A 26,253-nucleotide genomic window follows, 5' to 3' on the forward strand; every position below is an offset into this window, starting at 1 on the left:
GCGGGTCCCGGGCTCCGCCTGTCCCGGGACGGGCGCGCTCCGGACCCGCGGTTCCAGCGCACCGTGTGCGGTCTGCGCCAGCACCGCTCGGTGTGAGGCTGCCGGGCCCTGGCCATAACCCATCGCGATAAACCATCACCATAAACCCGCTCTTCTCCTGCCCGGGTTCCGGCTGCCGCGAGGCGGGCGGCGGGAGCGCTCCAGTCCCGCGGCTTTAGCGCAGAGTTTGTGCGTTCTGGGACAGCAGCGCTCGGTGCGGAGCTGCCGGGCTGTGACCATAAACCCATCGCGATAAACTGCCGCTATACCCCTGCCCGTGCTCCAGCTGTGCCGGGGTGGGCGGCGGGCGCGCTGTTTCCACCCCGGCCGCGCTGCTTTAGCAGAGTTTGTGCGGTCTGGGACAGCAGCGCTCGGTGCGGGGGCTGAAGGGCTATGACCATAACACCCCTATCGCGACATCCCCATCGCGACATCCCTATCGCGACACCCCCAGCGCTTCCCCTGCCCGGGCGCGCTCCTTCCATCCCGGAGCCCCGCGCGCGCGCGGAGGGAGGGGAAGGGATGGGGGGGCGGAGCGCGGCCGCGCGTCTTCGCCAATGGCGCGGCGAGATGCAAATGAGATGCCCTTATATGGCGCGGGGCCCCGCCCCCCGCGCGCCGCCCGCTCCCACGCTGTAACCCATTCATGCCGCCGCGCGGGAAGGGCCGGCGCTGCCCGCGCGGGTGGGACCGGCCGCTCCTCCGCTCCTTCCCTGCCTTTTCTTCCGCGATTTACCCCGACACCCGTGCGGGGCTTTTATTCCCTTCCCCCCCTTCCTTCCTTCTTCCTGGATTAGGCAGCGATCAATCGTTGTCCCCGTTGTCTGCCTGAGGAACAGGTGATCCTCGTTAGCGGCGGTCGGGATTTTTGGATGCGGCTCCCTCGCCGGCGTGTGAAGGATGGTGATACCAGGCAAGACTGAATCGGCGTAACTTTTACTTGGCAAGAGGAAAAACTTTCTTCCCCGTCTGAAGGCGTTAAAAACACGGACCGTTAAAAGGCAGAAGAAGTTGGTTTTAAAGCTGAACTTTACTTTCCTGGGATTTGTGTGTCAGATTCAAAGGCTGCGTCGTTTTGTTTTTCTTTTTTTTTTTTTTTCTCCCTTATCTCCCAAAAGGAAACTGTTGCTAGTTGGAATAGACTTCTTAAATGTTTGGAATTCAAGATACTTTAGGAAGAGGACCAATTCTGAAAGATAAATCTCTAGGTTCTGAGATGGATTCCGTCAGGTCCTGGGTCAGAAACGTTGGGGTTGTGGATGCAAACGTAGCAGCACAAAGGTAACCGCGACTATTTCTCTCCCCCTACTTTTTTTTTTTTTTTTTTTTTTTTTTTAAAGCAAACCTTTTCTTTATGCCCTGTTGTTTGCATTTGATATTAGATTTTTTTTTTTATTTCCCCTCTGTCCCCCTCCTGGTCTCCTCCAGTCAGTTAAAAGTGAAGATAGGAGCTAGAGCCAGGCAGCAGCTCTCCAAAACCGGAGAACATCAGGAGTCCTAAAACCCAGTGCGGGGCTCGGGTGACAGAGAGATGGGATCCCCCTTTTATTTTCTGTCCCAGGAAGATGTGTGGGGCCCTGCATTGATTGTTCCCAGCCATCCAGGGTACTCCTCCCTGCTTGCTGGGCCAGACAGCCGAACAGAAGGGGACCAAGTTAGAATTAAATTCACTTAAATGCAAATGTCACACCCCAGCTTCCCCGGCCAGTCTTGTTTTGTTTAATTCACGGTGGGCATTGCCGAAATCTTCGCCCGTGGTTTCAGAGCGGGCTCGGGGAGGGCACAGGATCCCTGCGGGTATCCCGCATCCTGGGGGGCATCCCGTGCCTGCCCGCCTGGAGCACCTGCCCGAGCGTCCGAGAGGTCTCTGCTGAGCCGAAACACCTCTGAGCACCCCGAAATTGGGGCTTGGCTGTTTGTTTTTTACTTATCCGGGCGGGTCATCTCCCTTTATACCCCCCTTTTATTTTCTCTTGCCAGCCAAGTCGGCACAGGACAGTTATCCCAGTCTCTTCCCGTTAGGGGTAAGACGATGAAAACTCTTTTAGGTACTTTTTTTTTTTTTTCTTAGTCACCCAGAGAACAAGGGGAAAAAAGTTTAAAAAAAGGTGATAGCGTCGGGGAAGGCTAAATTGGTAAGCCCGGGAGTAAGGCGGATTTTATTTAGTATTAGAGACAAGGTGAAAGGCGTGAAACAGCAGAGGGGACTTCAGATGAAACAGGGACATTTTAGAAACAGCACATCCAGGCTCCCACCCACGGCCTGATCTGGCAGCAAGGTTTTCCAAGCGCCATGGGAGGAGTTATCAGAGTTTTATGAATGTCGATAGAGCGTTTAATAAATACGGTTGAGGGGGAAGAGGTTTATCCTCGAGGAAAGCGAAAGTAAAAGGCAGCGGCTCCTGACAAGACTCCCATTCACGGCAGCGGTGGAGGTGCAGCCGCCTTGTGCTGCCCGCTGGCATCGCCAGGTTTTGCTCCCAGATATTCCTAAGAAAGCAATAAATCCCAATTTTTACACGCAGAAACGAGAGGAAGCCCCAAGCTAGGTGCAGTTGCGGCGGATGTGGTGAGTTCACGCTGTACCTCATTGGCAAGGAAAACACGGGGAAACATCTGCAGTTCTCCGAAAGAGTCAAATACTTCTGCCAGTGCTGCGGAATTATTTTGGGCACTAAAACCCAAAGCTGTCCGACTCCTAACTAGTCAGGCACCTAGACTTAATCTATTAAGTAATTTGAAGGTGCTCATGTGCACCTATTTTACTCGCAGTAAGTAGAAATTTCCCTTAGCGAGAGGGAGCTACAACTAATTTCACAAAGAAATAAAACTGCAGGGATCTTGTGGGTAAACAGAAGCATTTGAATCTTTCCAAGCCGGGAAATGCGTGGGAAACATCACAAGGTTTTCTGCAGTCAGGGACAAGATTTTCGCAAGGGCTGATTAACCCGAGACTAAATTCTTTCCGTTTAAATCAGAGATTCAATTCGCAGGAATCGGTTCAAGTCAGTGAGTGACTAAAGTCAAACTTGGCTGCCGAGGGAAGTGGCTGCTCTGCTCTCAAGTCGCTGTCTCTGCCCAGCACGGAGCAGCTCCCGAGGTGACAGCCTGCCCATGGGAAAGGTTTTTAGGGTCGCTTGTTTTGTCCTGCAGGAAAAGGGACGGGGATGTGCAAAGGGCGATTGCAGAGCTTCTGACACGTTACAGCCACTTCCCACCCCGCCGCATTCCAGCGAGGAGCGGTGACAGGCAGGGAAATAAGCGGGGAAAGGGAAGGGAAGGAGGAAAACACAACCTGCCTTTAGCACCAAGCCCTCTCTGTAAATGAGCCTCGTCCTGGGGCTGTGAAGGGAGCGGGGCCACGCCGAAATTGGGGTTCCAGGGAGCATCGCCCCGTCCCGCCCGGCGGTGACAAGGGACAGTCCGAGCGTGCTCTGCCTTGTCTGTCGTTGTTTTGCCTTGACTGCTGCACAACCCAGTAATGTCTTTGTCTCTCCCCCTCACCCCATCCCGTGTGTTTCCTCCACAGCGGAGTAGCTTTGTCCAGAGCCCACTTTGAAAAGCAGCCACCCTCCAACTTGAGGAAATCCAATTTCTTTCACTTTGTTCTGGCTCTCTACGACAGACAGGGGCAGCCGGTGGAAATAGAGAGGACAGCTTTTGTGGACTTTGTAGAAAATGATAAAGTAAGGCTCTTTACTCTTCCTCTTTCTCTTTTCCTCTCCAATTTTGACCTTCTCCCCCCGCTGAGCTGCTAACTTCTATTACCTGTTGTCCCTAATAAAATGCACGATGGTTTGCTCGGGGTTCAGGTGATGTGGTAGAGCTGTAGCTCTGTGTGTGCTGCTGTAGTCAAAAAGGGTTGGAAGCCTCTGTTCTGTATCAGGAATTTCATTCACACACAAAAAGTAAATAAAATTCATGGGGGATAAATGCACTTACTTTGTTTTACCTACTACATCTGCCAGGTTTTATTAGTACCCAAACAGAAGTGGAATTTGACCTGTAATATGTCAGATTATCGTGGTTAAATGCATTTCCTAAGGCTCCAAAGTCAATGGCAGGACTTGAAAAGCATTTGCTTTTGGATTTTAAATCCATGTCTTGACCACTTCGCATTTTTCCAATTATTTTCTTAACCATGAACAAGATTTTTTGAACTGTGAATCATAAATAATTTTCTTACAGGAAATTAAAAAATGTGTAAGAAACATCCCTGTAGCACAACCTTCAGGAAATAAATATCAATTTTGACTCAAAGTAACATTATTGCAAAGTAATGATCACAGTAGAATCAAAAACCATTGTGTTTTCCCTCTGTCAATCTGCTTTATATTAATTGATTTGAAATGCACAAATTCTTCTCTATGTATTGCCTTGAAATAGTTGAGAGCATAATGGCAAATAAGGGAGGGAAAGAAGTTCTTGAACTCCTACAGGAAAAGATGTCAGCAGTATTTTGTAGTTTGTCCTGGGTCACTCGGAAGGTTAATACATCCCAATCAGTGGATTCACCTCTTAGAATTTTAATGAACTTTGTTGTCACTTCCATCATAATTATCAGCTCTTGCATTTTAAATGTGCCAAGTGTAAGTTCTGGAAGGATTTTTTTTTTTTTTTTCCCCCTTTTTTTTTTTTCGAATTGCCTTTCAGGAGCAAGGCAACGAGAAGACGAACAACGGCACTCACTACAAACTCCAGCTCCTCTACAGCAACGGTGAGTGCCCTTCCCTGGCCCTCCTGGGGCTGCTGGGATTCCCAAAATAAACCAAAATTCCCTTGCATGAGTCGCCTTCAGTGCAGGGATGAGCCCTGGAGTTCACACGGGCTGGGGGAGCAGAATGCCCCGGGGTGTTTCATGTGGCACTGAACGGGTTTGGGGTGCTGCTCTTAGGGCAGGATGCCCGTGGAATGTTATTTATGTGTAATTTATGTGTTTTTTAGATGTCATTTATCCCTGTTGTCCCTCTCTCCAGGTGTCAGGACAGAACAGGATCTCTATGTGAGGCTCATTGATTCTGTCACCAAGCAGGTGAGCAGGGCTGCTGTCCTGTCCCACTCCATCCTTCCTGTCTGCTCAACATTTCCCTGCCTGTTTTTCCTTCTCTGGCTCACTTTGGCCTCTTGCTCAGATCTATTGCAGACCTATTTTGGAGGGTAATTGAAAATTGTGCTCTTAAGTCTCTTTTTTTTCCCCTCTGTGGACTGTAGGGTTTTATCCACTTTGTAGCAACATTTATGTAAAGCCGTTTTCCCTGCACGTAAAGGGGAAGGTGTTTATTTGCAGGTGATGGTGAGCAGCGCCAAAATCCCTTAAAGCTGCAGAATTTAATATTCAAAACCAACAGAACAGACGATTTGGTGATATAGGCATCACACAGTCACCCCCAGACACCCTCCCATCTGAATATTCTAAGGAATAAATATCCCCTGATGCTCCTGGCTTAACCCTTCTCTTCATTTTTGTAGCCCATAACTTACGAAGGGCAGAACAAGAACCCCGAGATGTGCAGAGTGCTGCTCACCCACGAAGTCATGTGCAGGTGAGATGAATTTATTCACACATGCTTTGTGAGCTTTGATTCCCCCAGTGCTGGCAGAGCCTCTCCGGGGCAATTTGAGGCAGGGAGAGTTTGATTTTTGTTGTTTGTTTGTTTTGTTGTTGACTCAGGGAGGGTCTTGGGTTCAAAGCAGATATTTTGGGAGCAGTTTTCTTTTTTTTATTATTAATTTTTCCTGCAGGAGATTCAGCAACCACAGCTGCACTATTTTTGTTTAAACTAGGCCTTTGCATGTGTTGTTTAAATCAAGACTTTTATATCCTTACTGCTCATAAAATTTCTGCTCACCTTAGGAGAATGAGCAGTTTAACTTCTATATTTTTACCTGGAAACTGCAAGATGTTCTTGATGAAATTTCTTTTTGGTGAAATATTTTAATTTTCTTAATTAAAAGTGGCATCACTAATGTTCTTTAATTTTGGTCAGTTCTACCCTGAAACCCTTCCTCTCTGTACATGTGAACATTATTTAGGGGCCTTCTACTTTATAATTAAAACAAACAAACAAAAAGGGACACTATTTTTTGGATTTAAATTTATAAATTAGAGGATGAAATGACTTGAGGATGTTTTTAATAACTTTTTTATAAGTCTGAACTTACATGTACCTTATGTATGTATGTCGTGCTTCCATGGTAACTTATTACTTTTCCTGTTCTCGGGTAATTACTTTTTTTTTTTTTCAATACATATAATAATGCAAACAGTCAATGTTCTTATATTAAAATGTGCTAAAATGTGCATAGAACGTTCATAAAACAAGAGGCAAAACCCATTGGTGACCTTTTATTAAACAGAGTTTGTGATTTATTGTATCAGTGGGAGAGGGTTAAGCTGTTGGACTCAATGTTGCTTCTTTTAATGGTGCAGCTTGTTACTTGATTGGTTTTTTAATTTTTTTTTTTTTAATTGAAGTAGCCTTTTAAGTTAATGCAGCAGTGAGAGAAGCTTATTTGGACAGAATTTTTATCGAGGGGAAGTCTTACTTTCAATACTTAATTATGTCAACAATTCCATTACTTTTTAATATAATATGAACCAGGTATTGAGTATGAAACAAATGCTTTGTTTCTGTGCTGTGTGTCGCTCTCATGAATGAAGTAGATGAGCTTCTGACCAGGATTTCCATATTCCTGCCCAAACACAATGTGTATCACACAGGAGGGAAGCACTGGGTGGGCTTGACAAGGACCTGGTGATGTAGTGGCAAAGATCAAAGGTGTTTAAGTGACTTTCTGGCACGTCTAGAACTTGTGTGTATAATTATATATATATATATTTGTATACGTGCATCCATGCTGTTGAAAGGTTTCACTATAACCAGGTGAAAATAAGAGAAGAAAAATCATTTTTCTTGTGCAGTTGGGTTGTGGTTTGTGATAACACAAGAGCAGTGAGCTCATTTCTTGTCTCCCCTCTCCCTGCACAGAGCTCAGCTCTGCTTTGGAAGTTCAACTATTTCAGCACCTTCCCATCCAAATGGACTGGTCTGATTTAAAATTAATTTGGGCTTCTTCCCCTTCTCTCCCTGCCTTTATGGTATCAAATGCTCTGCTCAGCTTTGGTATTTCAGAGCTCCAGTGATGCCTGCAAAGCTCCTCCGTGCTTGATTTAAGGTAGCGTTGCACAAATCTAAGCCATTATTCTGATTATTCTCAGCTCTGCTGCTTGATAGATTAACCAAGGAAGAATTACAACTCGGGGACATCCTTCCCATGTAAAACACAGATTAGTGAAGGGAATCAAAAGCTCTCTGTAACCTAATGAAGACATTTGATTTAAAATGTCGTGTTTTGCTGAGGTATCTCTGAGCAGGATGCTGTGTGTTCTGAAGAGGCATTACACACATCACGTTGAATAATGCCAGGGGAATGGCTCCAACTCTAGTTAAACTTGACATTTTATTTTATTTCTTTTAAGTACAATAATCAAATCTTCCTCATTGTGTGCTGCTTAAGTGGCAGCATCAATTTTTAAAGCCCCTAGTTTAGTTTGCATTAGGAACAGTATATAAAATTTTAATGCACTGTACCCACTCTGCTGTCGAAATTGATGCCTACTGCTTTTGAAAAGGAAAACAAGAAGGGTCTGTCTGTCTTTCTGCTCCTCTTCCCATCCTCCCTAGTTGAAGGTGGGGGTTTATTTTGGGGGGGATTTTTCTCTACATAACCACACACGGAGATTTTTTTTTTTTTTTTTTTTGCTGTGTGGAGACGAGCACCTCCAAAAGTGCCCAGACAGTGACAGATGCCTGCTTAGCAGGAAAGTTGTCTAAATATTGATACGGCTGCACCAATCTGTCACAGCCATTGAAAGTTCAGCTCTCAATAATTAGTGCTCTCAGCGCGAGGCTCGATTTATTCATTTCCGATCCGAATTTTTTTTTTTTTTTTTAATTTTTTAAATTTTCAATCCATTTGGCTTCTTAGTGACTAATAGAAGCAGCTCCTATTTAGGTGGGTTTGTGTGGAAGAACACAATCCTGAGGGCTGCAAATCAAGGTAAAACACCCTCCTCTCCTGCCATAACTCCTCCTCCCCATTTCCACCCCCCACCCCATCTTCTCCCTTTTCTTCCAATTATCCACTAAGAGGAAACTCGTTGTTATGCTGCTGCCAGCAGCCCCCTACGCCCTCAATGCTCAGAGGGTTAAAAGGTATTATAATTCGAACAGAAGTAGTCTCAGGGTCTACAGCTGGCTAATAACAGAGTTGTATTGAGCCGAGCGAGCCCCACAGCTGTGACTTTCGCCACAAGGCTCAGACGAGACTGAGCTCTAATCAGCTGGACCAGGCGGCCACTGGGGCCCGTGTCTTTATCGGCCAGATGGTGTGAATTTAGACACTTTTGTTATGCAATTGCAGGGAGGAGTTGGGCAGAAGAAAACAAAACAAAGGCCACCATGCTGCGAGCTTATTTGAGTTTGAAATTAGAGACAGATTTTTTTTTTTTAAAGTATTTTTTCTTTAATTTTTTTTTTTATTTTGTTGTTGGGGGTGATGGGAGGGAAGTTGAGGGATGAATTTTAAAAGCGTTTTAGTCAAGTTGGTGGAGGGGAAAGGGTGGGAGTTTGAGGTTTCTGGAGTGCTGGGGTTGTCTCTGGGAGATTTCTGGGTTTGGTTTTAGTTTTTTCTGGACCATTCTTATCATAAATCATAATTCTCCCCAAGGAGATCTAATTAGAAGGGAAAGTATAACAACAAAAGATGTAGAAAGTCATCTTAAGCCTTGATATTCTTGTTTTAAGCAAGATCTTTTTTGATGTTTCTGAGCATCTCTAAAGGTGTGTTCCCAGCCCAATGCTGTAACAGAAATGTAAATATTGCTGAAGTCGTGGCAATAATCTGATTGAAGAGAATATTGAAGATTCATCCTGGACCTGAAACTCCATCCTGGAATTTGGGGGTTTTGGCTTGGGCTGAAACTGGGACCAGTCAATTCTGTCACTTGTGAAACTGAGCAAGTGGAAATGTTACTGGTTGGGAATGGGGATTTAAAGATTTAAGAGGTATTTTTGCTAAAACGTTGGGGTGAAACATCCTCAGTCCCACTCTGATCTGGGTGCAAACAAGTCCTTCTCCCTCATCAAATTTTTTTTTTTTTTTCATATATTTGGCCTCAGAAAGTTCCGTGGTCAAAGGGGATAAAGTCCATCACTTCCAAAGATCTTCCCCCAGCTGTGATAGGAATGTAGGGATCAGTAAAATATGTGGAGAACTTTAGCTGCAAGCCACAGTTTTAGAGGGAAAATATTGGAATATTACAAATATGAAGTTGAGAACTGCAATAATTGTGGGAATAGAAATAAAACAAGATGCACTTGTTCCTGAACCCAGACGTGTTGTGCTCAACCTCACAGAATTCACCCCAAAACTCTGCCAAGAAGTGCCACCATTTGAAAAACTGGGTTCCTTTTTTTGCTTTATTATAATGGCCTGTAAAGCAGCAAAGATTTTTATTCCAAATGTTATTTTCCACGTGTTGCTATATTGGACACATCAAAGTACATCCCAAATTTATATTCCTTTAAGAGGATTTTCTGGGGTTTTTTTGGGGAGGGGTTTATTATAATTTTCTCCTTTAGAAAACATCTCCCATCTTAACTCCTGATCTAAAACCCTTCAATTCTTCCTAAACACTGATTAAGCAGCGAAATCCATAAAAGATGCACTTTAAAATAAAGTTGGGAGCATGAGGGAGTGAAATGTTCTGTGCTGGTGTGAATTACCAGAGCTGCACTGAAGTCGATGGAGCCATGACAATTTACAGCAGCTACAGGGGCTGCCCCGGGGATTTTTAAATATTTAGTGTATCCTTTTATTTTAAAAGGAGCAGCATGGATGAATAAGTGCAGGTTTGAGGCAAGGGGGATGTTGGAATGTTGGAACAGTTAGAGCTGCTCTTCAAACAGATCTGCTCCTTCCAGCTCACCTGGCTGGGCAATTCCAGCCCCAGAGATGGAATTTGCAGGAAATGTGGGGATTTTTCATAGCTGAAAGAGGTGTTTTTTTTTTGTTTTTTTTTTTTTTTTGTCTAAATGCTCATTTTAGGAGTTTGTAATTGAATATTAGAATATGAATTTGAATATGAATCTTCTTGACTATCAAGGAAAAAAATCCTCACTTTAGTATTTTACTCTGCCTTCAATGAGTTCAAGTATTTTATTTATTTCTTCTTTTAATATTTATTTATTTACTTTCCACTTTTATTTCTTTATTTATTTTTGTACTTTGTTTTTCTTATTCTGCTCGGAATTGCTCCCCAGTTGGAAAACTCTGATATTCAGAACGCTTGAGAATTTTGTAAATGTATTCAAGCACCTCTGTACAAAAACCCAGCAAAATTTCCACATTTGATCAACAACCTCTGCAGAATGTGGAAAACTTCTTCTGGAAAAGTCTGATCTGGTGAATTTTGAGGGATGTGGGAATTCTGGTAGAGACTTTTTAAACTTTTGGTGCCTCCATCCTTTGCAACAAAAAACTCGAGTGTGAAAACAACTTCAATCTTCTCTGCTGCTTGAGATTATTAAAAGTGAGGATTTCAGAGAAAGTTTTTAAAGTCTATTAAACTCCTGCATCACCCGTGTCAGTGATTATATCAATGGAAATAAAATAATGAACTCTCGTTTTTTACATTTTTATTCTTCTTTATTATAATTAATGTTATCATGGAATGTGTATAAATTAATACTTGATACGTACTCTTAATACTTAATGAATTAATAGTTTATCTTAATATTTAATCTTAATTCTTTATCACTGAAACAATTGCAAAGGGATTGCAAAAGCCAACCTGAAAATCGTCTCTGCAGATCCTTTGTAGGATATGAAAATGTTCATTTTCTGCCTTTTCTTAGAGTGCTGAACTTTTCAGTCCCCATATAAAACTTAGATATTTAATAATAAAAAATACAGTAATATAAAAAAAAATCATAATATTGGAATATACCAAACCATCAGGTTGCTCATAGTCAGTTCTAACACCTTTGGGTGGATTTTAACCCCACAAAACCCATTTGGTGCTGCCTGTAATGACATTATGGCATCTGTTAATCACTTATTAGACCTTTATAAACATCACCTCAGTCTCAAGTGTGGCTGCTCATTTTTGGCTGGCTAATTCAGGGTGGATTACAGGGAGCCAAGAGTCAAATTCCAGCTGGAAGCAGCCACGACTTAGGCACCCAATTCCTTTAATTTCCCCTTCTGGAAAGCAGAATTTTTACATTTATTGAGTGCTGAAGGTTTTCTGACACACTTGGAGCCTCTTCTTTGCTCTCAGCTGTCCCAGTGGTTCTTTAATTTTAATTTTAATTTCAATTTTCTCTCCCTCTCCAGTCGGTGCTGTGAGAAGAAAAGTTGTGGCAACAGAAACGAGACTCCATCTGACCCTGTGATCATTGACAGGTAGGAGAAGAATCTTCATTTTCTTCCAAAAACATCCCAGAATTGTTATTTTTTGAATTTGAATCATCTGAGGTTGTTTCTTGCTGGTTATCTGTTGATATCTGCCATTTGGGGACTTGGACAAAAATGATGTTTATTTTTTAAATGGAGTTTTGAAATGAAGTTTTTAAAGGAAGTTTTTTTGTTTTTATTGTGACCATATATCCCATGTGTGCACCTGGAACATTCTCTCCTCACCAGGGGTGGGATCCAGCTGGGTTACTGACACAGATGAAGCTTTGAGCAGCTTCAGTAATGTTCTTTAACAAAAAAAAACCCCAATATTTTTGTAGAAACGTGGGGAGAAAGGGATGGGTAAAAAGGTAAAAATGCACCATTAAATCTGACAGGTTGGGGACTGTCAGTAATTTTATGTAGAGCTTTGTGTATTACTCAGTTGCAGCTCCAGGTTTAAGTTCTTTTGCTGGTTTTTAGGTCAATAACAAAACAGAGGGAGAAGAGTTGGTTAAACCATGGAATGACTCTGTAAAAATCGTGTGCATTTGGGGGAGCTCAGAAAACTTCCTTGTGGAATTCACTGACATGCAAGGGTTTGAAATGTGGAGCTGAGCAAGGCTCAGAGAAAATAAAACCAGGCAGAGCTGCTTCAGAAAGGAGCACACATGGAAGGGCTGCAGAAAGGGACCAGGAAATCAGGAAAAGCCAGGAAGAAAATGTTTTTTCCCCAGATTATTCAGTAGTAGTTGTTAAAGGGCTCCTTTTCCCTGGAGCTGATGCTGGACTGGATTGATTAAATTTAGAGTCAGTTTTTATTCCTATCCGTGTCTGGCCTGTTCTATCTCCTTTTAATAAGCTTTATTTGTCATAATATTTCTCATGGACTTGTTTTGGCACTCAGAGCAGTAAAGCTGGTTTGAATAAAGATCTGCAATAATTTCCTTCTTTTTTTTTTTTAATTTTTTTTTTTTTTCCATCCCAGAGTTTAATCTAAATAATTTTGGAACTCTGATGAGGGAGGTGATGTGTTCTCCCTTTACCCCATGGTTTTCCCTTTTAATTCTGCACTCACAGAGCTGGAGGCTGCAGGGAATTGGGCATTTTTGGGGAACACAGGTCTTGGATCTGCCATCTTGACCTTTTCCTATGAAATTTGGAGCTTATTTTTGGCTGTGTCGATGCTTGGTATGAAATGTGCATTTGGGAACTTTCCAGCCTGAAGTCTGGATTTTCTGGGAAGCAGCTCAGGGTGGATTGAAACCTTGACAGGGGCAGTTCCTACCCTGGCTGAATTTGTAATCCTGAGCCTGTCCTTATGCACAGTGAAGATTCTGAGCTTCCTGGGGAGCTTTGGCACCTGCTGATATAAAATGCAATTAAATAATGAGGAAAACCAGGGTTTTCCTTTCTAACAACTGTGTAAAACGTGCATCACAAGTCCCCCGTTGTGCTCAGTGAGTCCCAACCTTTTCAGTTTTGCTCTAAGACCTCTCCTAACTTTGTCTAGACCTCTCCTAATTTGTTCTGAGCCCAGAACTTTCTTCCTGCCTGTGGAAGCATCCTCCAGGCTCAGTGGGGCAGTTCCTTTTTGCGTGTTGGTTTTTTTCTTTCTGTGTGTTTGTCTCCATTCCAGGTGAGCTCTGGAGCTCGGTGAGGGTAAATGAGGGAAATAAAAAGGGATGCAGCCTGACAAAGCTGCTCCATTGGGTGTTAAAGGCAGTCACTAAATCAGATTTAGGCCCCAGAGAGAAGAATTTATCCCAGCTCTGCCCTGCAGTCTGGAGGAGGCTTGGCTTGGTGAAAAAAAGCAAAACTCAAAGCTAAATATTTTTCTTTTTCCTGCCACTAACCGGTGGTGCAGCATCCAGAGAGTGACTCCTCCTTCTGGCATTTATTTCTGCACAGTTATTTCTGCTCCACCTCTTCACCCAGGGAAACTGAGGAGTGAGGGATCATCCTGTGTGCTGCATCTCCACCAGCACAAATAATTCAAATAAAGGCAAGGAGCTGTGCTGGGTCTGTGCACAGAGAAATCCTTGGGTTGTCTCATCCTCACTCCTGCACAGCACCAAAATACAGCAGCTCAGGGCTTTAACTGCACACTCCCCTTGTAAGGGTTTTTTTTTTTTTTTTAGGCTTTTGCACCACTAATTAATGGTTTGGTTTAGTTTTGTTTGTTTTTGTTCGGATCTAGGATTATTAGAAAGGCAATCGAGCTGGATTTTCGTGTTTGGACTTGGTTGTTTATTATATCTTATTAAAATTTATAGAAAGCACAGCAGCACCTCCTGCTCATTGCTAGAAGTAGGAAAAGTGGCTCCAAGCTGAGCCTGTTTTAAAGTTAAACACACTAATAGATGTTTTCCACCTATATTATTTATACTTTTAGCTCAATAATGGATTCCCATGTCCTTTAGAGTGACTTTTAACTGATGAATCTAAAGGTAACAACCTAAGTTTTGTGAAGAATCAGGAAGAGAAGATGAACAAGAAGAAAAAACACCACCCCAAATTCTCGATCTTGTCCCCTAACTACCACTATACAGAAAAACTTGAAATTTAAACCCCATCCCCCAGTGCAAACACACACACCTGACCCACTGCACATTGGGGATTTCTAACTCATTATTCAGATTTAAAAGTCTTCTCCAAGGTTCCAGCTCCAGAGCAGTGTTTGCCAGGGGGTCTGTGCCTGGAAGCACAGAAAGCTCCAAAACTCCAGATTTTTTGGGATCCAACACCCCTCTCCTAAAATACACCCCATGGGGTCATTTTTTTATTATTTTTCCAACAAGGAGAGTCCCGTGTGCTCTGGCTGGGCAGCAGAGATTGGATTTATTCAGGGGGGTCTTTCTGTGGCTCCTTTGAAGGAAAACACCTCTGCTCAGGGGCTTGGAGCAGGTGGAATTTCATTTCTGAAGCCACCTTGCAAGCACGTGGGTCGATAAATTTGGTGATGTTTGCAGCTCAGTGATGCCTTCGTGGTGGGTTGCTGTTAATTTCAAATGAACTTCAGGTTTTCTTTAAATGGTGAATGAAATACAGGGTGTTTTTTTCCCTTGTGTGAAATGATAGGTAAATGTAAAAATCTGCCAGGTACCAACCCAGCTGTAACACAGTCTCGTGTCCCTGGAGAAGGGGAAAAAAGGAAAATGGAGAGAGAAGAACTGCAAAACCATTTTTGTGTTATGCAGAGCTGTGTGGGCAAAGTGAAACACCATTTCCATGGAATAAAATTCCAGAATCTTTGAGATTGGAAAGGACCCCAAGGTCTTTGAGTTCAACCCTAAGTCCATCATCAATGTGCTGATTTCACCTTTATTTACTTCTCTCCCCACTTTTTTAGCTGCTGTGTGCTCGAGGAAGGCAAAATTCACTGGTGTTCACCAAATCCTGGGGACTTTATCCCTGTTTAAAAAGGAAGAAATAGTTCAGTGGGAAAAAAAATATCAGCCCTGTTGTTGTTGGGCTTCTTCTTCTCCTTGAAAGAATTCCAAAAGTTCTGATGCTGAATAAAACATTTCTGCAGTGACCTTTGCTCTGGGGACTGGATTTAGATCCGAAGGCCCTTGCAGTTATTTTTCCACTCCCTCTTGGAAATGAGAACGTTTCCATATGAAAGGGAACTTCACCCCTGAAATGGAGTGTGTGCCCTCTCCTGCTGGCAGAGATCTGCAGGATCCACTGGAATATTTGGGTTCCTGTGATGTTCTGAGCCAGAATCTCAGTGTAACTCAGAATTTCATTTCAGAGTGATTTAACAGGGGTGGCACAGCTCAGATCCTGCAGTGCTGCTCTTACAGGTGCCCAAAATGGGGAATTCCACTGGAGCACGGGGCTGGAAGGACCTGGGGTTGCATTTTGAACTCCAAGGTTTTGGACAACACGAGCCAGGGTCAGTTCTCAAAATGTCCCAGCAAGTTTTAATTTTGTGTGCACAACCAGAATTAGAGCTGAACTGCTTCTGGTGCATTCCTGTGGTGGATCCCAGCTCTGGTGGATTTATTCTGGATTTCTATTTGCCTTTTGAAGTTGATATCTGTGGAATTGGTTGGTTTAAGAGACATCGAAAATGTAAATATTATCTTTCCCCCCCCCCTCATGGCTGAAGTGATGGCTCTTGATGTTCCTGGTAGTTCCTTGAAATTGGAGAGTGAATTTTGTGTTTCTTTTATGGAAATCACAGCCAGGGGTATGAGGTGCAGGACCTGGGGGCTTTGGGATGGAAGCTCATTCCTTTGAAAGTGGCACTTCCAACTGAAAACTGTTTTGTTACACTTGTGTTACAATTACTCAGTTTGTTGCCTTTCCTACCCTGCTAATGCAAATAAAAAGAAACTTGGTGTTAGGATTAAGAGGTCATGAAAGATGCAAATTCATTTAATTAATCACTTCACTGCAGATTTTCTCTCTCATTGTAGGTGAGTTGTGTAGTTTTGGATATAAATTCATCAAGTGGAAATGATTTTTTTTTTTTTTTTAATTTTCTTTGTGTTCCTTGAAGATTCAAGCTCTTTAGAGAAGGTTATTTTGTGTATTTATTACTCTTAATGCTTTACTGAGTTTACTGAAGCTGTGGTTTAGTTGAAGCCTCTGTGGTAGAGGGGAGAATTGATGTGACTTTTTTAGCTGAAAAATTTACTTTTCTGGTTTCTTACCTTTCCCTCCCCTTTTCTAAGAGAAACAGTCACAAGAAATTTACATGTAATTCAAACGAAACCTCTTAAACAGTGAAAGGAAACGTCTCTGTCATTCAAACAAAACCTCTTAATTCAATTCAAAATGCAGTGTCACTAGGGTGGGACAGAATTTTTTTCTTCCTACAAGGGAAACTCCTGGGAACAGCACAAAAACCTGGGAGCACAAACCCCGTGGTATTTTAGCTGCTGCCTCCATGGGGTCATGGAATGAAGAATTTTAGCTCAGGTTCTTCCAGAATCCAAGACCTTGGGTCCAATTCCTTCTGCTTTTAACTAAACTGCTTCTCCTAAACTCTTCCCACTTGTCCTGGGAAGGGTCTGGTGTGTGTTGCAGGTTTTATTAATTTATTTATCGTGGTTGTTCCTGGGGAGGGAATTGTTGGGATGTCCAGTGGCACCAACTGCTCTGGGTGGGGGGTGAAGGGCAGCACTGATCAGCTGCAAAAGCAGAACGGAGGATTTTGGGGTTATTATTTAACAAAAAACTCACATCAAGCCGAGCCCGAGTGCAGCTCAGCCTGAGAAGGAGCAAAGAGCCTGGATGAGATCCCCGTGCCGTGGGGTCCATCCCTTCCCCTGGAATTGAGGTGCAGGGATGGAGATTTCCAGCCCTGCTGGCCCTGCTGACCACATCCCACGGGCACTAAAACTCAACTCAGGCTTGGTAGGGCTGGGCTTTACGTCTTCTCTCTCTGAGTGTCTGTGTCCCCACCTCCCTCTCCCTAAAAAATGCAAAAGAACACAGAGATGAATTTTCATTTTGAAGGATTTGACTTCAAATAAGTGCAGACTTCAGTTTATTTTTTTTTTCTCTATTTTCTCTTTTTCTTCATTTTTTTTCTTAATCTCAGCCATCAGAAAAGGACTCCATCCCTTACACCTCCCTTGTGGGGTGATCCCAAACCCACTGGGTGACACAAGGACATTTCCTCGTGCTCAGAGGCAGAACAGCAAGGCTGGAGAGGCCGGGATTCAATTCCCACTGACACTGGGCTGCCTTGTGCCCTTAAGTGACTGAAGTCTGTGCCTCAGTTTCCCCCTTAATACAAAGCATTAGGAGCTGCCTGGCTATGGAAAGTGGTTTCAGATCCCTGAGTAGGTTTTGGGGTTTATTTTTCACATTCCTGCTGCCAGGAGGATTTAATCTGCATGGCAGAGTTTGATTTTTTTTTTTTTTTTCCTGTTCTGCCCTGTTCTCTGTGGCCCTGGCGATTCTGCCAAGGCAAAATGAAAATCTGGGATTTGTTGCTGCTGTGGGGTGAAACCAGGAGCTCTTTCCATCTCCCTGTGTGCCCCAGTCCCCCCTTCCAAGCCCCCCAAACCCACAATGATCTCTCCCCTTGTCCTAGGGAGTCAAAGTCCTTTGTTCACTGCTAAACCCTGCTCTCCTGCAAAGAGCTGCTGTTGTGCCATCTGTCTCTTTATGAATTTTTTAGTAGACTGGATGTTTGAGGGGAGTCAGTAACTCAAAGTGCACTATCCCAGCCATTTGACAAGTGGTTCTCTTAGTGTCTAATTGTTTCTTTTTATTTCCCCCCACCCCTCTTTCAGACAAAAAGAAAATTCTTTACTGGTTTGCTGGCCAAAACATCTTGAAATCTTTGATGTGTGCAAACACTTAAAGCTTGTAAATGGACTAAACTGGAGAGTAGCTTATGTCACTTAATCTTTTTCATTTAATGTTGACAGACAACAGATTTTCCAGCAAGCTGGTGAGTCAGAAAAAGCTTAAATATCTTTTTGAATGTGCTGGAAAAACGAAGAATAGGTTGGTTTGGGTCCATGGAAGTCGTGGGTTCTGCTCCTTTCTCCCCATCACAGTCCCTGTATTTTTGTAGCCATTCTCAGGGTCTGTGTTTAGCTATAAACCACAAACGTGATTTTCTGCTTTTCCCTGATAACACGAAGACACATTTGCTGAGAATTGATGTGTGGAGATACTCTGGTGATGTGCAAGAGCGTTGCTGTCACAGTGGAGATGCTTTTGGAGCAATTTGTAAAGTTTCTCTCCCCCAGGACTGTTGGTTGCTGCTGCTTCTGGAACAGAACAAGAAATGAGATGGGATTAAATCACTGCTGGTTTCAAGCCCAGATTATTGGGGAATTAAACAGAGTTTATTTCCACCAGTGTTTTGTGCAGATTTTCTGCTGGCCATGTGCTGTCACTGTGGGCATCTCTGCCCTCCAAACAGAGAGAACTTTTTGGGATGTATTGTGTGTGAGTGCCCACCAATATTGATCATTTCAGTTCCTTTAAATCTAGAACTGGGGTACTTAGCTCAGGTCCTGATCTGAGAACTGTGAGGGAAACATGGCTGAGCCTAAGCAAGGGCACATTATATAATTTAAAGAATAAAATCTGACTGTTGCTACTACTGCAATGGAATACTTATCTAATATTATATAAAATACTACTGCGTGGAAGTCTTAAGAAAATAATCCCAATGGAGACAAGACCCAAAGGATTTTAGCAGTTCTGCATAAATCAGAAAAGCTTCCCTGATGCTCTAGAGCAGCTTGGACACAAGCATGGATGGATTCCAGTCTTGTTAGATTAGTTGAGATAAAAACACTGATGGTGCTGGGGCTAAATCCTGCACGAGCAGCACAAATTTGGGAGCAAAGTTTACACATGGTGCAGGAGAATCCTTGTTTCTTTTTTCAAATGGAGGCTTTTTCCTGTAAATAGGGGAGAGTTTGGTGCAGTTTGTGCTCATCATCAGTGAGTGAGGAGGTTAAGGGGCTGCTGAGCTCAGGACAGAGAGCAGAGGAAGGAGCCACTGGAATCAATGAGGTTGGGAGTAGTGGAAAGGGGAATGGAAAACAAATTTCCCATGGACTAAAGCACCTCTGGGAATAGAAGCAGAGGATAAATTCAGTGTGCAAACAGCACAGAGGAAATTCTGGGTATGTAGAGCAGCACTGTGTGACATGGGACCTCCACAGCTCCACTCCTTGCTCTGCATTTGCCTGGCTCCATCTGCACTCATCAATAAAAATGCCAATATTTCAGAGTATTTGCATCCTAATGAAAGCATCCTCTGTGTATTTATGACCTGAAATACTCTTCCTTCTCACTTTTGCACTCCTCTCAGCCTCTGTCTAGACCTGGTTTTATGGACTTGTCACTTCATCTGCCCCTAAGCTTTTTAGTTACTGCCTCTTGCTTTCCTTTTGAACCTTTTGTTTCTCTTCATCCCTTCCCTGTGTGTTGCTCTCACCATCTGTTTCTGGTGGGATCTCCCATATTTTCTGCCCTGTAAACATCCCAGGGTTTCAGCCTCTCTCAACCGATTGCTTCACCTCTGAAAAAGTTCTCCCAATTAATGTGTCCCTGCTTTCAGATGGGACATGAAACAATTTGTCCAGCTTGGAACATCACCCCAAACCCTTGTGAAGTGAAGAAAAGATTGAGACTGAAAATACATAATGGACATGTGAAGCTTAAATCAGTTGGAGATAGGATCTTAAAGCTATTAAAAGTTATATATTATATGCTGTATATTGTATATTATATACTGTATATATTATATATTATGTATTCTATATTATTTTAAAGCTATTAAAAGCTGATATGATTCGCCCAAGACGATGTAGAAGACATCCTACATCGAAATTTATTTTCAATTACTGCAAAGAAAAAAACAATTACATTTCTTCAACCACTCCACATGGAGGTGTGGAATCCAGGTCTCGTATTCCAAGGCTGGATATGGAAGTGTGTCCTGGAACAACATTTCCCTCTGCAGCTGTGATTCCCATTCCCATCTTTCTCCCTGGTTTGGATCTTTAATATTCTGCTCTTATCCAAACCATCCTTCTTTTCCCTCCTTGTTGTTTTTCCTTTTCCTCCCCATCTCCTCTGCTACTTTTCCTCACAAATAAATGCTAATGTCTCCATGGGTGTCCCACTTAGAGCTCCACATTTGGTGGCTTTTCCTCCAAGTGGAGTCCACGGAGCTTGTAAATTGTATTGGATCAGTGAGCCCATAATGAGGCTTCTAAGTCCAAACAGTGCAAGTCTGCTGGGATTTTATTGTTCATAAAGCTCCTTCCCTGGGGAGTGATAGAGCCATTAGGTGTGTGCTGTGTTTAATATTTGGTCATGACAGGAAGCAATAATTTTCTATCTTTTACTGTGGCTCCCGAGTTGTTTTTAAGCAGTCAGCTTATTTAGCCTCGGTGCATGTGAATCCAGCTCTTCCCTCCCTGAGTTTGTGTCTTCCCACAGAGGCTGTTTCAAGAAAATAAAATCAAATCAAGTGGCAACTGGTTGCCCTGTGGTGGCTTTTAGTCCCTTGTCCTTCTCAGTGGCTGTCACTGACAGGAGTTGACATAAGGATGGTTTCACCAGAAAATGGCATTTCTCACTCTGAATGTGATTATTTTTATTTATTCCAGCAGAGAACAACCACCAGAGCTCCTGTTTGCCTGGTGTGTTATGGGTTTGGGTATTTATATTGTGCAAATCCATGATTTAATTTCAGTGGAAGCAGCAGGGAGGTTGTATTCAAGTGTTCTGGAAGTGGTTTTATATCTATTTAAACAGAAAAAACATGAAAACACCAGTTTTGGGTGTAGCCTGTAGGAAACTGCTCCTCTTGCTGTCCTTCCCTTGCATTCCCAGTGCTTCCCTCAAAGAACCAGGAGACTTTCACATGGAAAGTGTGAGGAATTCTGCACTTTCTGTGTTCTGATTGTGCCACCAGGCTCCTTTTCCCCTGATTATTGCAGGTGCTCCCTTGCTCTCTGCTTAGGTCTCTTCCTTTGCTCTAGAGGAAAAATTTTCCACTTCCTCATTTCCCCTCTGGGTCCTTGTCTTGGATCTCAGCAGCTCACTGGGAGAAGTTTGTAGCAGAAAAGGAAAAAATAATTGGCTGGGTCCGTGTCCCAGAGCTGCTGTGAGGACACAGAAACACGAGGTGGGTTTGCATTAACAGGAGCACACGGGTTCATTTTCCAAACCAAAGCCGAGAGGGAGATCCTGGAGTGTTTGGGAAGAGGGAAGGCAATTCCAGAGGTGCTTAAAGCAGTTGAAAACAAGATAAAACAAATACATGAAACCAGCTCATGGCATCAAGAAGTTAAAGCTGAGTGCTGACGTCTTACAAATCATATTTAATTAATTTTTAAGAGGTGTGCTTAGGTTTTCTTAACATAAAAAGTGATTTTAAATGGATTCTGGTTCAGCAAAGCAATGAACACCTTGTATTATCTAGTATGAACATCAGGAAGAGTGTAAATAGCTTAAATGGAGTAATCCTGAAAAGAAAAGTGAAGCTGCAAAGTTTGACATTTGAGCTCCGTTTGCCTTTCACAATCACAAACTTTCTTTAAGAAAATTCAGATCTTGAAGTTGCCTTTTTTGAAAAGATGAAACTCGAGGTTCTCGTGGTCTCAGGACTCTAAACCACCAAGTGCAGTTTTGGGTGGGTGGTAAAGCTGAGTTCTGCCTCCTTCCACACCCATTTACCTTCAGGTTTTACTGTGGAAATGATCTTGGCATTTCTGGCTGCTAGAAAGTTCCCTGGGTGTTCAAACGTGCATGTGTTAGATTGTAACCTGGATTAGGAGTATTTAAATATAAATTGTAAATTGGATTAGGAGCGCTTGAATTTGATTTTCCAAATCTCTGCTCTCTTTGGGATCGTGGGTGCTCAGGGCCTGGAAGAAAAGGAACCACAACTTTTGCAGCTGAATCCCTGCCAGTGTAAATCCTTCCCCTCGAGCTGACAAAGTATCTGCTCAGTCAAAATTCCTCTGCTAAAAGGGGGGAGAAAAAGCTGTACAGTGTTGTGTCAGTGTCACTTGGTCACACAGAACCTCAAAAAAAAATCCCCTCATCCTCTGGGATCTTTTGGTTCAAGATGTTTTGTTTTTTTTTTTTTTTCCCCCTCCCTTTCTACTTTATCTGAAACATTTCCCAGCATTCCTTCAGGGACATCTGGTTCTCTCATTTTCCAGCTTTCCTTTGGTGCCTTTCAGAAAGTGTCACTGTCAGTTCTTGCTCTGGTCCTGCCCAGTGATTTCCCTAAAATGTAGTTGCCCTTCAGAAGCAGAGACTGAAATCATTTCTGGGATGGGGAATGTGAGTGTGAACCCCTTTGGTTTTATTCTTACAGGAAAATACATATACTTTATATATACATGCAATGTAATATATTTAAAATAATATACCTTATATATTTTTTCCTATTATTATATATTAAATTATCAGACATTATATTTTTTACAGACAAATATAACATCTTTGTTTTACATGAAGATAGGTGAAGTTCAGTCTTTTTATGCACTCATAAACTGATGATTCTTTAGAATAATAAAATATAATAGAGTTAAAGATTGCATATTATTGGATATACATTGGATATACTGTATATACATATACATATTGTAGATATATTGGATATATATTGGATATTTCAAAGAGGATTTAATTTAGAGCGACTTCTTCCATCCTAATTTTAACATTCTGTAACCCCTGGATGAGTTTTCATGAAGAATATTCCTGTAGTCACTTCAGATTTTTGGTGTGTGAAAAATTTCCCTTTAACATTGCTGCAGCTGTGGGAGGGTGTGAGGTTTGATCTTCCTGCAAGCTTTAATAGGAATGTTAACAATAGTAATAATAATAATAACAACAACAACAATAATTAATAATAATAATAATAATAATAATAATAATAATAATAATAATAATAATAATAATAATAATAATAATAATAATTCCCTGTATCTGCCATGTACTTGACTTTTCTCTCTATGTGAGGAGCCCAGAGCTGTTTCAGGGCAGTTTTGGGGCAGTGCCAGCCCTGCCAGAGCAGCACAGGCAGGTTTTTATCATTTCCACATCCCAGTACAAGAGCCTGCAGCAAACCCAGCTCATTCCAGGCACCAAACCTCCAGGATTGCACCAAACTCGCAGGGTTTTGCTCAGCTCATGCACTCATCCTCTCCACCACCAGACACAACATTTCAGCTCCATCCTGCCCCTGAGCAGTGAATTTAAACCAAGGCTGGGTTTGAGTTCCATCCCCTTTCTCCTCTGAGACGTGGAGCTGAACTTGGAAAATTCCCGGAGCCAGTTTGGAGCCCTGGGCAGGAGGGGCAGGGGCAGCTCCAGGAGGGAGGGATGGCCCTGGGGGATGGATTCATGTCCCCACTCCAGGGCACTGGAACAGGGAGTGCCACCACTGCCATCTCTGTCACCCGTGCTGTGTCAAATCCCCCGGATGCAAAGGGCAGGCAGCTCTCAGGGACTTCAGCCTTCAGTTTTCATTTTAAGGATTCATCCCCTTTCGTCCCCAAAGGTCTGTGTGGGATATTTCATCCCTGTCCCTTTGGCACAGGGTGGTGGCAGCACATCCTCTGTGTGTGTGAACACCCACATGGTCCTTTCTCGCATTTCTTAGACACCTTCTTGTCTCTTTCTTGCATTTCCGAGTGTAAGAATGTCCCTTTCTGAAGGTTTGGCGCTGTTGGAGATGTTTTTTATCGAGATTTTTGTGTTTAGGTGGGGAAGAGAGCTCTGCACTCTGATGCTCTGTGTCTCTCTGTGTCACTGACTCTGGCTGTCACCTTGTGCAGGTTGGTTTTTCCTCTGGAGGAATTGTCAGGACCATGAAGGGTTGAATTCCCACCTCTGCCCGAGCCCCAGCCCGTGCCTGGTGTCACAGAATTTTGGAAGTCGTGTCCCATTGTCTCTATGAACTCTGCTCTGTGCTGTCTCCTGCAAAAAGGGGTCTGACATGTGAAACTTTATTTAATGGAGAGTTAGTCTGGAGACAATTGCAGAGCACTATGCTGCAGGAATAATTTGGAATACAACATTTAAAAAGGAGAGTGTAGTTCGTTAGTTTGTGACAAAAAAAAATCAAGATCCAGCTTTAATGCTGTGGGTCCTCTGCACTTCACTGAGTGCATTAAAAGCTTCACATTTGGCTCTTGCTTATATTAATTTAAATATCTCTTTTAGGCTACTCATATTTTAGGGCTGCCCAGGACAACTGTCCCGTTTTTCTTGTGTTTCAGCTATTCCTTCTCTCTCTTTTCTCTCTGGGAAGCTCTGGAATGCAGGAGGTTTGGACTGTGCCTAAAAAATTGGGGTTCTGTTCTAGGCTGAGTCTGTAGCTCCTCCTAAAATAATGCAAGAATTTCAACTTGCCCTTAACAGTAATTACTGCTATGGAAATGTGTTTGTTTATTAAATGGACTCAAATGAAATGTTTCTTTTCTCCCCACACCCCAGCTGTTTGAACCATTGTGTGTAAAGTAATTCATGAAACTGAATAACCATTTAAATATTTTGGGTAGTTTCTTAAAAATTGTCTTCTAGAATTCCTCGTAATTTTTTTTGCATAACTGGCAAAACGTTTCATTAGGTTTTGTCACTTGTTGAAATTCTTTGGAAACAAAAAGTTTTTCTTTATAAAACCTGCTTCTATACTCAGCATTCTAATAATTTCACCAAGAAAAAGTAATCTCAGATTAAAAAGTGGAGATAAAATCCTTCATGAAAATTATTCTACTCTTATTCCCTGACTAATCCCTGCTGAGGATGGGGGTCTCCTGTTTCCAGCCTGCTGGTTCTAATTGATGTCATTTGATCTGATCTGTTTGCTGGGCACTGAGTGGCAGCTGAAACACGAGATGGGTTTTGAAGGGTCTGTGTGAAAAAAATTTACTGCCAGGGTGGTGTCACTGCAGGGCTCCTGGCCGTGGAGGGAATTCCTCTTGTGGGCAGATACAAAAACTGCCTTTTAGTCCATTTTTTGCTCGGCCCGGCTCTCATTCCCCCAAATATTCGCTGTAAATGGCAGTAACCCCATTGCAGATGGGACACCTGAGTGTTCTCAGGGGTTCTGTGGGATCAGTGGTTCTCTATCACCCCAATAACCCACATGGAAAACTTCCCCTTATCCCCTTCTATAAAAAATCCTCCTCCCTCATCCCGCTGGAAATCTCCCCTGTCCTGCAGTCCCATCTCTGTCTCCCCAGCCATGTTTTCTCCTGGAGTTCACCATTGTTTTGCCAGGCCACCCCTCACAAAGCAGAGGTCACATCAACACGACCTCTCTGCTGCTCCGAGGAGGCTGCTAAATAATTCACGTGGCCAACTTGATTTCGGGGTCCACATTTGTTTTTTCCACTCTCCTAATCAAGATGCTCATTTAATTCTATTCCAGCACCTGTTCAGCAATTAACACCCTACAATTTGCATCTTACCCTGACATTTGCTATCTTTCCAATTAGTTTTTATATCAGTATAATTAGGTAGGGTTATTACAGTGCATCAAGCAGGGTCGAGGATATTCCCAAGCCTTTAAGCTCTTTCCCAGATTTGTTTAGGGAAGCCACTAAGGGTAAATGGTTGATTAGGATCACTGTTTTTCTTCTTCATTCAGATCAGGCGAAAACTGTTTCCCCATGTGGCCCATGAAAGATCAGGGAAATATGTCATTCTGTAAGAACTAATATTATGTAGTTCATGACTTTTTGGGTGAATTTACAGGGGATTAGTAGCAAGGGTCAGCCCCTTGCAGCAGCATTCACCAGTAGCCTTCATTATGCTCTCGCTTTATGTTCAACTAAGCAACTTGCAACAATGATTTTAATTTTTAAAATCAATTTTTTTTTTTTGAGTTGACATGTGGATGGGTGAAAAAATCCAAATTAGAGAGTGACCTGACCATATTGAACACTCGGCTTAATTGGTAAAGACTCTGGGAGTGAAGTGACTACTCCTAACACCTTTTAATTTAAATTTCACAGAAGGAAGGTCTTGCTGTTCAGCTGTGATTGGTTGGAGTTGTGAGTTCCTGGAGTCAAAAATGGTCCTGCAGCCAATGTGGCAGCACAGTGGACCTTCCTAAAATTGCTGAGCTCCAGCTGATCCCAACAGCCAGTGCTGACAGAAGGCAGAGGGATGTGTGATGTGGGGAGCTGGGACCCGAGGAGGGCAGATCAGAGGGGAGAAGATTTTTTTTTCTGCCCTCACTCCACCCAGCTACCCGTGCTCTCCTTTTCTCAAGGTTCAGCTTGAAATCAT

At 42.9% G+C, this 26,253-nt stretch overlaps 1 protein-coding gene across 1 annotated transcript in view; it reads left to right on the plus strand.

Annotated features, from left to right (window-relative positions):
* The first annotated feature begins 719 nt into the window (after positions 1-719).
* The window catches only part of EBF2 (EBF transcription factor 2), a 126,810-nt gene continuing 101,276 nt past the window's right edge, over positions 720-26,253 (plus strand). The window contains exons 1-6 of the mRNA XM_088179832.1: positions 720-1,320; positions 3,569-3,725; positions 4,693-4,756; positions 5,016-5,071; positions 5,509-5,582; positions 11,440-11,508. Of these exons, the coding sequence (XP_088035958.1) occupies positions 1,190-1,320; positions 3,569-3,725; positions 4,693-4,756; positions 5,016-5,071; positions 5,509-5,582; positions 11,440-11,508 (551 nt within the window). The 5' untranslated portion in view covers positions 720-1,189. The remainder of the gene's footprint in view (positions 1,321-3,568; positions 3,726-4,692; positions 4,757-5,015; positions 5,072-5,508; positions 5,583-11,439; positions 11,509-26,253) is intronic.

This window comes from Sturnus vulgaris, chromosome 28, assembly GCF_052056855.1.
Source record: "Sturnus vulgaris isolate bStuVul1 chromosome 28, bStuVul1.hap1, whole genome shotgun sequence".
Lineage (NCBI taxonomy): Eukaryota > Metazoa > Chordata > Aves > Passeriformes > Sturnidae > Sturnus > Sturnus vulgaris.